At 39.3% G+C, this 13,194-nt stretch overlaps 1 protein-coding gene across 5 annotated transcripts in view; it reads left to right on the top strand.

Annotated features, from left to right (window-relative positions):
• Positions 1-13,194, top strand: part of CEP126 (centrosomal protein 126) — a 94,323-nt gene that overhangs the window by 37,194 nt on the left and 43,935 nt on the right. For 3 of the 5 annotated variants that reach the window (XR_010407137.1, XR_010407138.1, XM_045895195.3), the window contains exons 3-4: positions 5,912-6,057; positions 13,003-13,114. Coding sequence is in view for 1 of the 5 variants with exons in the window: in XM_045895195.3 (XP_045751151.1) it covers positions 5,912-6,057; positions 13,003-13,114 (258 nt within the window). In the remaining 4 variants the exon portion in view is untranslated. Of the gene's footprint in view, positions 1-5,911; positions 6,058-13,002; positions 13,115-13,194 lie in introns of those variants that run through there. The other 2 variants (XM_064577537.1, XM_054512341.2) reach the window with 1 other exon arrangement.

Here is a 13,194-nt window from a genome sequence, read left to right as displayed (position 1 = left end):
GGTTGAAAGTTATCATTCTGGTCATTTACTGCTGATAACAAACCACCCTAAACTGCAGTGGCTTCAAACAACCATTTATCACAGTCTGCGTGTTCTGTGGCTCACTTGGACGTGTATTAAAGGTGTGGAACCTTTAATAATGCACCCTGCCGCACTGAGCTTCCTGCTGTGAGCGGTGTTATCTGAAGGGGCTGCTGAGCTGCACATCCAGGGTGGCTTCTGGTCACATGTTTTGGGGCGTGGGCTTGGGTGACTAGCACAGCTGGAGGATAGCCAGGCTTCTCTCCCCTGCTCCCTCTCCCTTTAGCGAGCGTGGACTGAGCGTAGTGATCTCAAGGTCGCCAAATGTCCTACATGGATCCAGCTTTTCCCAGAGCAAGCATGCCGCAGACCAAGTTAGAAGCTGCAAAGTTTCGAATCTAGCATCACTTCTATGAAGTTCTCTCGACTAGCAGAGAGTCACAGGACCAGGCTGATTAAAGCAGAGAGTACCGAATGATCCTGGTTCGTTGGCGACTGTCTTTGGAGATGAGCTACCGTAGTAGCACGCTCGCGTTTGAGTGCCCTCGACACTGCCATCTTAACCTCAAGTGAGAGCATATGAATTTAGAACTTGCTGAGTGACTCAATCAGCTTCTGCCCAGCGCACCTTAGCCGCCCCCTCTGCCTCCCTGGAAGTAGAACACTCAGCTAATGCCTCCATTTAGTTTTATCTCCTTTCAAAGGCTGCATTAAAACAAATGAATGGTCTGCCATATATTTTATTTTTCTTGTCTCAACTCCCAATTCTCTCTTGATAGTTATGTCCAATTTAGGTGTCTTAAGATTCATGTGGAACTTAAACCTCTGCCTTCCTCCTCCCTCAAAGGTTACCTTCCTCTAATCTAGTGGAAATCAAGGCCAGGAGTAGGAAAGTAGGTTTTTGTCTTACCTCCCACCCTAATTGTTCACCTGGTGTTATTTCTCCGCATCTGCTGACCCTAGCCATCCCCAGTGTTGTTGGGGCTTGCTGCTAGTTATTGCCCAGAATTTTTGGAGTAGTCCCCTTGATAGTCTGCCTGTGTGGCAGAAGTATCAATGTCTGGCAGGTCCACCGTTCTCCAGGATCCCCCCCACACAAGGCTGTAGGGGGATATCACACTTTATTGAAAGAGTTGAGTGGATGAACCTTTAGTTTTTGGAGTAGAATAATTCTTTCTTGGGTAGATATGTCCCATGCATTATATAACACTTAGCATCCCTGGTCCTGGGGAACTGAAACCTGATAGCACACGCTAATTATTGTGACAGTCAGAACTCCTCCAGAAGTTCCCAAGCACTCCTGGTGAAAGGGAAATGTCCCAGATTGAAAACTACTGGATTAGAGTCATTAAAGTAAACTCTATTTTAAAAGAAAAAAATTTCGGGGCACCTGGGTGGCTTGGTCATTGAGCGTCTGCCTTCGGCTCAGGTCATGATCCCAGGATCCTGCGATCAAGCCCTGCATCAGGGTCCCCACTCAGAGAGAAGCCTGCTTCTCCCTCTGCCTCTGCAGCTGCTCCCCCTGCTTGTGCTTGCGCGCGCACTCTCTCTCTCTCTCTCTGTCAAATAAATAAATAACTAATCTAAAAAAATAAATAAAAACAGAAAAATTTCATAAGATTGACAACTATATGTTTTCTTATAATCGAAGGGAAAACTATTTACGAAGTTACATGAATCCCTTTAAAGGCCTTCTTAGTTTTTAACCTGGTTTCCTTGTCTTCAAGTCTTTGCCTTTCTCTAAAAGCCTTTCCTTCTTCACAAAACCACACTGCCTACCAGCAGAGATTCTAGTCTATTAACATAGCCACTAGCCTCATGTGTCTACTGAGCACTTAAAGTGTGACTAATCCAAACCGAGATATGAAAATACACTTAGTACAAAGAGGATATAAAAAATTCTAATAATTTTATGTTGATACATTTTGAAATATTTTTTATATAAGGTAAATAAAATATTGAAATTAATTTCTACTGGCGGTTTTTTTTAAGGTGGCTACTAGAACATTTTAAATTACATATGTAGGGCGCCTGGGTGGCTCAGTTGGTTAAGCGACTGCCTTCGGCTCAGGTCATGATCCCGGAGTCCCTGGATGGAGTCCCGCATCGGGCTCCCTGCTCAGCGGGGAGCCTGCTTCTCCCTCTGACCCTCCCCCCTCTCATGCTCTCTCTATCTCATTCTCTCTCTCAAATAAATAAATAAAATCTTAAAAAATAAATAAATAAATAAATTACATATGTAGCTTACGGGTTTGTTTTTTTTTTTAAGATTTTATTTATTTATTTGACAGAGAGAGCGAGAGAGAGCGAGAGAGAGCGCGCGAGCACAAGCAGGGGGAGCAGCAGAGGAAGAGGGAGAAGCAGGCTCCCCACTAAGCAAGGACCTGAGATCATGACCTAAGCCAAAGGCAGATGCTTAACCAACTGAGCCACCCAGATGCCCCTGTAGCTTACATTTTATTTCTAGCAGACAGTGCTGATAAATTGTGTCTCACTGTGGAAGGGCTCAGGGGTTCAATCTGGTTGGATAAAGGAACTTAAAGCTACACTTGCATTGTACATTATATAAGGTTGAGGAAACATACTCAGTATGAAAGACCTGGGGGGATTCTTATTTTTTACTGTGATAAAACATACATAAATTCACCATTTTTAAGTATACCACTTAAGTGGTACTAAGGACATTCACATTGTTGTACAACTGTCACCCCATCATCTTCCCCACTGAAATTCTATACCCATTAAACACTCAACTCCCCATACCCTTTTTCACCCAGCCCTGCAGCCACCTTAGTACTTTCTGTCTTTGAATTTGACTAATCTAGGTAATATGATTGTGGAAAAAGACAATATTTGTCCTTTTGCGATTGGCTATTATACTTAGCAGAATGTATTTAGGGTTCATCCATGTTGTAGCATATGTCAGAATTTCCTTCCTCTTTAATCCTATTGTATGTGTATGCCACATTTTGTTTATTCATCTGTCAAGGGACACTTAAGTTATTTCCACCTTTCGGCTATTGTGAACGATGTTGTTATGAACATAAGTATACAAACATTTGTTTGAGCCTCTGCTTTCACGTCTTTGGGGTATATTCCCAGAAGTGGAATTTCCAGATCATATGGTAATTCTAAGTAATTTTTTGAGGAATCACCATACCCTTTTTACAAAAACTGCCTATTTTGCATTCCCACCAATGTATAAGGATTCCAGTTTCTTCACATCCTCATAAGTACTTGTAATTTTCTGTTTTCTGTTTTGTTTTTATAATGGCCATCCTAATGGGTATAAAGTGGTATCTTACTGAAGTTTTGATTTGCATTTTGCAAATGATTAGTGAAGTTGAGCATCTTTTCATGTTCTTGTTGGTATTTGTATATCTTCTTTGGAGAAATATGTGTTCAAGTCCTTTGCCTGTTGTTGAAGCCAATTATTTTTGTTATTGTCCAAATATGAGAATTTTTTTATATATTCCTGAATCAATTGCTTATCAGATATATGATTTGCAAATATGTTTTTCTGTTCTCTCAGTTGCCTTTTCACTTTTGATAGTGTTCTTTGATGCATAAAACCTTTTAATTTTGATGTAGTCCGATTTATTTTTTCTTTTGTTGACTATGCTTTTGACATCATATCCAAGAAATCATTGACAAATCCAAAGAAGCTTTCTCCCTATGTTTTTCTCTAAGAGTTTCATAGTTTTAGTAGGTCTTTGATCTATTTCGAGTTAATTTTTGCATGTGCTGTAAGATAAGGGTCCATCTTCATTCTTTTGTATATGGATATCCAGTTTTCCCAACATCATTTGTTGAAAAAGACTGTTCCTTCCTCATTAAGTGGTTTTGGCACCCTTGTGGAAAATCATTTGGCCGTACACGGGTTTATTTCTAGGCTTTCTAATCTATTCCACTGACATGTCTGTCTTTATGCTCGTACTAAACTACCTTGATTACCATAAATTTGAAGTAAGTTTTTAAACCAGGAAGTATGAGATCTCCACCTTTGTTCTTTTTCAAGAATGCTGTGGCTATTTGGGGGGTCCCTTGAGATTTTATATGAATTTTAAGATGGATTTTTTAATTAAGTCTACTAATCCATGAACATAGGATGTCTTTCCATGTATGTGTGTTTTTAAAAAAAATTCAGCAGTGTTTTATATTTTTGGTGTCCAAGTCTTTCACCTACTTGGTTAAATTTATGCCCAAGTATTTTATTCCTTTTGATGCTATTGTAAATGGGATTACTTTCTTAATATTTCCTATCTAGATTCTTAATTGTTAGTATGTAGAAACACAACTGATTCTTATGTATTGATTTTGTATCCTGCAACTTTGCTAAATTTATTTACCAGTCCTAAGAGTGTTTTTGTGGAACCTTTAAAGTTTTATGCATATAGTATGTCATCTGTGAACAGAGATAATTTTACCTTTTTTGTCTCCATTTTGGATGCCTTTTATTTACTTTTCTTGCCTAATTGCTCTGGCCAGGACTTCCAGTATTATGTTGAATCAAGTGCTGAAAGCAGCCTTCCTTGTCTTGCCTTGAGGGGACTCTTGAAGGAGATTATTTGGGCATGCCTACCTGTGGCACTCAGCACTATCTCCTACCTACCACAGGGGTAGGACTGTTTGAAGATCTGTAACCCTACTTCCCAGAATTGTAGTTCCCTAAATCTGAGTTATTTAGGTGAGAATAATGCTCCAACCAGTGAAGGTCTTTGGAAGGATGGTTAATAGTAACCCATGACACTAAAAATCTCAAAGAGTTCTTATCTACCACCTCTCAATCCCATACATTCCAAAGAGCAGAACCACTTGGCGGTTTCTTAACTAGTGAGTTGCCAGCTTCCTTCTTCATTTTTCTCATTGTCCAGAAAATAATTATTAAAACACACACACACGTTTTCCACAAACAAAGTTAATTTTTTGAAACAGTTGAAACTAGAGAACATGAACTTGAGTGCCCAGGCAACCAGAAATAAATGAAATAGGAAAGTTAAGAAAAATAGGGACTGATAAAGGTTATGGGCAGATGTTTGTAGTCATGTGTGGATAGGAGTTCAGGGTTGACAAATCTTGCAGATTTTCAAGAGAAGGTGGAAATCAAGATTTTTATGTAAATTGTATGGATTTCTAGCATAGTTCCGACGTAATATGTAGTCAATTTTAAACTTTTAGTCTAAAAGAAGAAGAAAGGGGCACCTAGGTGGCTCAGTTGGTTAAGGGTCTACCTTCGGCTCAGGTCATTATCCCAGGGTCCTAGGATTGAGCCCCGCATCAGTCTCCCTGCTTGGCCGGGAGCCTGCTTCTCCCTCTCCCTCTGCCCCCTGCCCCTGCTTGTGATATCTCTCTCTCTCTCTCTCTCTCTCTCTCTCTCTCTGTGTCAAATAAATAAAATCTTTAAAAAAAATAAAAAATTAAAAAAGAAGAAAAATCTATAGTATTATCTTGACTGCCCTATAATTTGTGAAGCTGCTTCTTTCACCAATGAATTAATTTTTTTCATTCCAGAAAATAGTGTAGCTTTTTAGTAAAGAATTCTTCCGCAGCAGGCTTTGGGAGGTGCTTACATGCATGCAGGCCTGCCAGAAATTAGAAATAAGAGCCTTCCCTTATTTGCAAATGGCCTGGATAAGGTTCTGGAATTGCCACATATAAAGATAAAATTCTTAGCTAAGCGCCTTTTTTTTTATTTAAAATTTGCTGTTTCTAAGTAAGTAGACTTTAGAAATATGAAAACATCATTATATAACAAATCATGAGTTTGAAACTATTTTCTGCATTCAGATTTTTTTAAATTTTATTTTATTATGTTATGTTAGTCACCATACAGTACATCATTAGTTTTTGGTTTTTAAGACTTATTCCCTACTTTGTGTTTCACATATAGAGCTTTTGAAGAAAAACGAAAAGAACAAGAAGAAAGAGAACAACAAATCAGAGAACAAATACTTCAACAAAGAAAAGAGAAGTTTGTGGAAGTCACTGAAAAATTCCAGCGTGCTCATATTCCTCTTTCACAAAGGAGGAGAGCAGGTATCTGAACTTCTAGGACAATATGAGGACAAAAGTGAAAATTATATCATATTCAACTTGCGTAGACAACAAAATGATAAATTAAGAAAGAAAGTGTAAATTCAAACTAAAAAGTATACCTTTTGAGCAATAAGACTTTAACCAAATAAAAAATTATAATTTGATTTAGGTTTAATTTGGAGACTATTTTTTTGGCTCTGTTAGTAAATTTTGAAAGTTCACAAGTTTGATTCTACTTCATACTGGCTTACAATGTTTTGTCTTTTTAAAACTATGTAGTAGAAAGAAAATTTAACATTTAGGTTCAGTAAATTAGCATCACATTCATTCTGGCATTTTATTCACATTTTGGTTCAAATTCTTATTTAAGAGAGTGACAAAATAAAAAGAAAGTGTACAAAGTGATATAATCTAACAATCTGAGGCCTGGAATCAATTAAGAATTTAAATACAATTATGGTTGATTCTTTGGTACCATATCTACATTTTTTTATACCTTAAATAGCAACACAGAATTAACTATAAGATGTCAAAGCTTCAGAAAGAAAAAGACAGGGGCACCTGAGTGGCTCAGTTGGTTAAGCGTCCGACTCTTGATTTCAGTTCAGGTCATGATCTAAGGGTCATGAGATTGAGCCCTATGTCAGGCTCTGAGCACTGGGCATGGAGCCTACTTAAGACTCTCTCTCTCCCTCTCCCTCTGCCCCTTACCTACATCCCCACTCACATACACGTGCTCTCTCTAAAAAAGGAAGGAAAGGAAAGAAAAGGGAAGGGAAGAGAGGAAGGAAGGAAGGAAGAAAAGGACAGACAGAACCTTTATGTTCAGCAAACATATGTTGTACTATACTGTACTTAGCCCTGGGCTGAGATATAGAGAAATGTAATCATACTCTACCATTAAAGATCTCACAGCTTATTTTGGAGGTGAGAGTAATGTAAACAATGTCAATAAATATACTGAGAATCGCTGTGGTAACAGAATGTGTAAAGTACTGTGTGAGCACAAAAGGAAGAACACTAAACCTATACAGGGACATCAAGGACATCATCCCTGGAAAAAAATGACTTAATTTGAATCATGAAGAATGAGCATTTTGCCAAGCAAAGAGAAAAAAAAAAATCCCCAACAGAAGGAAAAACTTTTACAAATAAGTTATGTATTAAAGAGCATCCTGAAGCATAGGATGGGGGGAAGGTGAAGATGAATGAATGTGAGACTAGAAAATAAGCTAGAACCAATGCTCAAAGAGCTTGGCATATCATGCTAGGAATTTTGTCTGTATCCAAAATGCAATCCACTTGAAGTTTTTTAATTGAAAAGCAAGCTATTATTGTGTCAGTAAGAGATCCTAATATAATTAAAAGGCAAGATAATAACATTAAGAAAATATGAGTCAGCTAGTAACACCCCTAAAAATAACAATAGCTTAAATACGACATGGGTTTGTTTTTCTCTTGTATAATACGAAGTCCTGAGGTAGGCAGTCACAGCTGGTTTGATGACTATGCAGTGTCACTGGGAACTCAAATGCCTTCTGTGTCTCAGCTCAACTATGCTTAGTTTTTGATTTATATCTTCATCCTCATGGTCACATTGTAGCTGCTGGAGCTCCAGCCATCATGCCAATGCTGTAGGCAGAAAGAAGGAAAAATTGTAAAGGACAAAAGGTTGTACTTCTGAGATCCTTTTAAATTATTTTCCTAGAAGTATCCATCTGTCTACTTATGTGTAATTGGCCGCTCCATGTGCAAAGGAGACTGAAAAAAGAAAAATCTTTAATAAGGCTGTGTTGCTACCCCTAACTATTGATATGGGGTCTGTTGCCAAGGAAGAAAGGGAAAATGAATACTAGGTGGGAAACTTGAGGGTCTCTACTACAATTAGATTTGTTTGTTAGAATGACAATTACAGTTACAACATGGAAGTGGACTGAAGTAAAGACATACTAAAGTAGTTAGACTAGTATGAGATTATTTCAATATTTGTGGCAAGAGGGGTTAAGCTGTACTCATATGGAGAAAAGTGGTAATATATTCAGGAGCTGTAAGCAATAGATTTCAGTTACTAATTGATGGAGAGTGGGGAAGGAAAGAAAGTCTAGGTGGAGAGCAGTGCCCCTAGGAGTTAGCAGAGAGCCTCACACATTTTTCTACTTTTTAAATGAATTAATTATTTTGATAGATGATGATAATATTCATCAAGGTTATGGATAAAGAAGGAGAATCAGATTAGAGGTGTGAACGAGCATTAAGTTTTAAATGCACTGATTTTGAGCCTCCTATGGCTCATCCAAATGGGGAAATCAAATCAGCAACTAGAAATATGGGTCTGTGGGGCACCTGGGTGGCTCAGTCAGTTGGGCATCTGCCTTCAGCTCAGGTCATGATCCCAGGGTCCTGGGATCGGGCCCTGCGTTTGGGTTCCCCGATCAGTGGGGAGCCTGCTTCTCCCTCTCCCTCTGCCTGCCACTCTGCCTACTTGTGCTGTCTCTTTCTCTGTCAAATAAATAAGTGAAATCTTTAAAAAGAAAGGAAGAAAGAAAAGGAAAGAAAGAAGAGAAAAGAAAAGAAATATGGGTAAGAAAGAAGAGAAAAGAAAAGAAATATGGGTCCAAAATTTAAGAAAAAGGTATGGAATAGAGATGTATATTTAAGAGTCACTAATGAATGGTATATAGTTGATAAATGAAGCCATGGGAAAGATAAGCTAAACCAGGGTATAGACCACAGATTGAAGGTAGGGCCTAAAATAGAATCTTAATGCACACTAGTATTTACTGTAGGTAGAGCAAGAAAAAACTAAAAGAGGATTTTGAAGAGGATTTTGAGAAGTAGTTCCCAAGAATGCACAATGGGAAACAAAAGCAAATAATATATGAGAAGGCAAAAGAGAAGGTAGTTTTAAGAAAGAGGATGTGGTCAGTTATGTTAAATGCCTGAGAAAAGTAGTTACCACTCATGGGAATTATTTGCTCCAAAGAGGGTGCTGACTACCAAAAGGTCTGGATACAAAGAGGAGTTTTAGCAAAAACAAATGACACATTCATGCAATGGAATATTATACAGCTATTAGAAAAATAATGGAGAAACTCTTTGTGGACTGATGTGGGAAGTTCTCCAGCAGAAGTAGATTTACTGTGAAGCTACTGAGGCTTGAGTTTCATGAGCCCTCATTGTCATGGCCTCTACACCTAGTTTTATATTAGTAATTTTGCATTATTTTTTCTTAACAAAGTCTCCCAAGTTGTATAAGCCCTTTGCTCTCATAAAATTTGTGTCTATCCCTGATTTTTAGGATATATTGTTAATCATAAAAAGAAGGTCCAGATCACAGTATATAATATTCTGCCTTCTGGTAAGAAAAGGGGGAAATTAGAATGTATACTTATATTTGCATACAGAAACAGTGAAAGAATATACAAATGACCCCGGAGAACAAGACTTCCAAATGTGTATCATGTATATTTTTTAACTTCTGAATATGAACATAATATCCATACAAAATATCAAATTACTATTTTAAGAAAATTCAATGCTGGACACCTGGGTGGCTCAGTCGGTTGGGCATCTGCCTTCGGCTCAGGTCACGATCCTGGGGTCCTGGGATCAAGTCCCACATCGGGCTCCCTGCTTGGCGGGAGGCCTGCTTCTCCCTCTCGCTCTGCCGCTCCCCCTCCTCATGCTCTCTCTCTCTCTGACAAATAAATAAAATCTTAAAAAAGAAAAGAAAATTCAATGCTGTGAATGAAGAGTAAGAACAAAGCTATGAAAAGCAGCTATCTATTTAATTGTCTGTTAGCTTAGTTTATTCCCAAATCCTGAAGGTTAACTGAAGGCTCACCAGGTAAGCATAATAGTTGGCTCTCCCCCTTCCTACAAAGAAGGGCAGCAGGTTGGGGGTCTCAGTGAGGTCAGAAGACGGCTGGAGTAGAACTGGAAGGCTCGGAGGTCCCGGAGTAACTGAGGCCGTTCTGCAGGAGCACAGGCTTCCGCGGTCAGTGGAGAATGAGAGGGAGGCACTGGGAGGTCCTTGGACACCAGCAGCACAAAGCAGTAATGAGCGGTGGTAACCCCATCTCAGGCATTTTTCTTTTCATTGAGGTGTAACTGACACATGATATCCTGTTAGTTCGGGTGTACATCTTTGTGATGCGGCATTTTTGTATGTTACAACATGATCCTCACAGTAAGTGTAGTTCCATCTGTCCCCACACAACGTGAGGACGGCGTTACTGACTCTACTCCCTGTGCTGTACATCCCATCCCCATGATGTACTTATTTTATGCCCGGAAGTCTGTACCTCTTTTTTTTTTTAAGATTTTATTTATTTGAGAGAGAGAGAGTGCAGAAGAGGGGGTAGGGTCAGAGGAAGAAGCAGACTCCCCACTGAGCAGGGAGCCCGATGCGGAACTCGATCCCGGGACTCGATCCCGGGACTCCAGGATCATGACCTGAGCTGAAGGCAGTCGCTCAACCGACTGAGCCACCCAGGCGCCCCTGGAAGTCTGTACCTCTTAATCCCCCCACCCGCTTCACACTTCACGGGCCCCTCAATCTTTGCCCCTTCTGGTAACAGTTTGTTTCCTCTCTCTCTGAGTCTGTTTTGTTTTGTGTGTTCATTTGTTTTGTTTTTTAGAGTCCACATATAAGTGACATCATATGGTATTTGTCCTCTGATTTATTTCACTTAGCATAATGCTCTCTAAGTCCGTCACCTTGTCTCAAATGGCAAGATTTCATTCTTTTTTTTTTTTTTTTTTGAAGATTGATTTATTTATTTGACAGAGAGAGTGAGCACTAGCACAAGCAGGGGGAGCAGCAGAGGGAGAGGGAGAAGCAGGCTTCCCGTGGAGCAAGGAACCCGATGTGGGACTCATTCCCAGGACCCTGGGATCATGAGCTGAGTGGAAGGCAGATGCATAACCGACTGAGCCACCCAGGCGCCCCATGGATTTCATTCTTTTTTATGGCTGAGTAATATCCCATCATGTATATATACCACGTCTTCTTTATCCATTCATCTGTCAGTGGACATAGGTTGCTTCCATTTCTTGGCTGTTGTAAATAATGCTGGGATGAACATATGGGTACATCTATCTCTTCAATTTAACATTTTTGTTGAGCTGAGTTAGTGTTAAAGTTAGTGTCTAGGCCCTCTTTGATAGATAACAGGTGGTGGTTAATAAAAGCAAGTCTCAGACCATAACCTTGCATAACTAGACACAGACCATTCACACAGCTTGTTCAGTAAGCTGAGTAAAGTCCCAGCATTCTGTCCTTGTACATGCTCTAACTACACCTTGTATGAAAGGTTTACCGAGGCGCTCACAGCCACATTCCAGAGGCAAAACTGTGTGCCCTCTGGCTTTGGACATTTGGAAATGTTCCTGTATTAATGGTTGAACACAAGACTGATCAGATGTCAAGACTCAGAGGTCATCCACAGGGTAAAGGACCTAGACCTCCTCGGATTCTTACTCTCTGTTCATGTAAAAGTAGGAAGTGATTGACATATGTTTAGGAAAATGTACTGGTCTTGAATTCCTTTAATTTCAACAAAGAAAGCCCATTTTTAACATTCATCAAGCTATTCAGCAGGCTATTTTCACTAATGAAAACCCATGTTAGACAGTGAGTATACTAATTAGAAAACCAGTCAATATATAACACTTGATAGTATCTGCCTCAAAAGGGTTGGTCCTTTACGACTAGAATATCTTGTCAGCCCTGTCATACCTGATAGTATATTAATGCCATCATCCCTTGATTAGGGAAATGGACTCTCTAGGGTTCAATGTGAACTAATCCATATATAATGATATACTGGCTTTGCTTCGCATTTTAAAGTAAAACATCACAGTAGTGGAAAAGTCTGATAACAAAGGGGCTTTTTAAAGGAGGAGGAGATACAGTTTGGAGGTGTCAATGGAGCACTTGAAAGGCGGCTACCCTACCTCCACGCCTTGAGCTGTCTGTGGTATGTGATGGGAGGGAAATAGTGCCTCCATTTTAGCAGGCTGCAAGAGAAGCAGTATCCTTAGAAGACAGCTGTGTTTCACCTGGAGCAGGAAGGTGAGAAGAATATGGAGAATTAGGAGAAGTAGAGCATGTTGAGTACGGAGTGCACAGGGGAAGGCTTCGGGGAAACGGGCACACATGGGAAGCAGGGTTGGTTAAAGGATGTGCTGCGTATTATGTAGACAAATGTCCACAGAATCTATGACCCTAAACTGGGCCCCAGTTTCCTCCATTGCAAAATGGAGATTCAAGTAGCAGCTGCCTCATAGGCCATAGTGAGGATTAAATTAGCTAATAGTTACAGTGTGCTTAAAAATAATGTCTGTAACAGTAAGTGCTCAGTAAACAGTAGTTGGTGTTTTTTATACCTTCCCATTTTCTTCATAAAAATATTAACAAACTTTGGGGCACCTGGGTGGCTCAGTCAGTTGAGTAGCTGACTCTTGATTTCAGCTCAGGTCATGGTCTCAGGGCTGAGGGACTGAGCCCCACATTGGGGCTCCATGCTCAGTGGGCAGTCTGCTTGAGATTCTCTCCCTCTCCTTCTGCCCCTGCCCCCGCTAGTGCGCTCTTGCTCTCTTTCTCTCTCTCTCTCTCAAATAAATAAATTTTTAAAAAATCAGTAAATTTTGTCAGAAATTTATGGAATCCTGAGATCAAATATTGTGGGGTGCATGCCAGAATGAAGAACCAAGACATTTCTCAAAGTTTCTTTCCAGATAAATATTCTTAAAATTGGTAAGTAACAGTTTCTCTGTGGGTAATTAAATGTCTAAATTTAAAATATTTACACTATTCTAAAAACTATTTTCTTTTTACAAAAGTTTTGAAGTAGTACTTTGTTATTGACCAGTTATCTAAAAAAAGATAATTGAAAATGAAGTGATTCTGTACTATTTGATTTTTATTTATTATCCCTTTAGTTTTTAAAAAAACAGTTCCTCCGTTGGAAGAAGCCCTCAAGCAAATTCAGGAATCCAATTTAAAATCAGAAGTAAACCTCCTCCCTTCCCACAGACCAACAATAAATTGGAGGTAAGTAATTTATTATTATAATGTATAATTTTTAATATACAATAATTAAGTAGGCTTTTTGGCTGAGTTTGTAGGCCTTG

Source organism: Mirounga angustirostris, unplaced genomic scaffold (genome assembly GCF_029215605.1).
Source record: "Mirounga angustirostris isolate CCGP_5_RB_7025 unplaced genomic scaffold, mMirAng1.0.hap1 SCAF_13, whole genome shotgun sequence".
In the NCBI taxonomy this organism is placed as follows: Eukaryota; Metazoa; Chordata; class Mammalia; order Carnivora; family Phocidae; genus Mirounga; species Mirounga angustirostris.
This window is presented reverse-complemented; position numbering and strand designations above follow the sequence as displayed.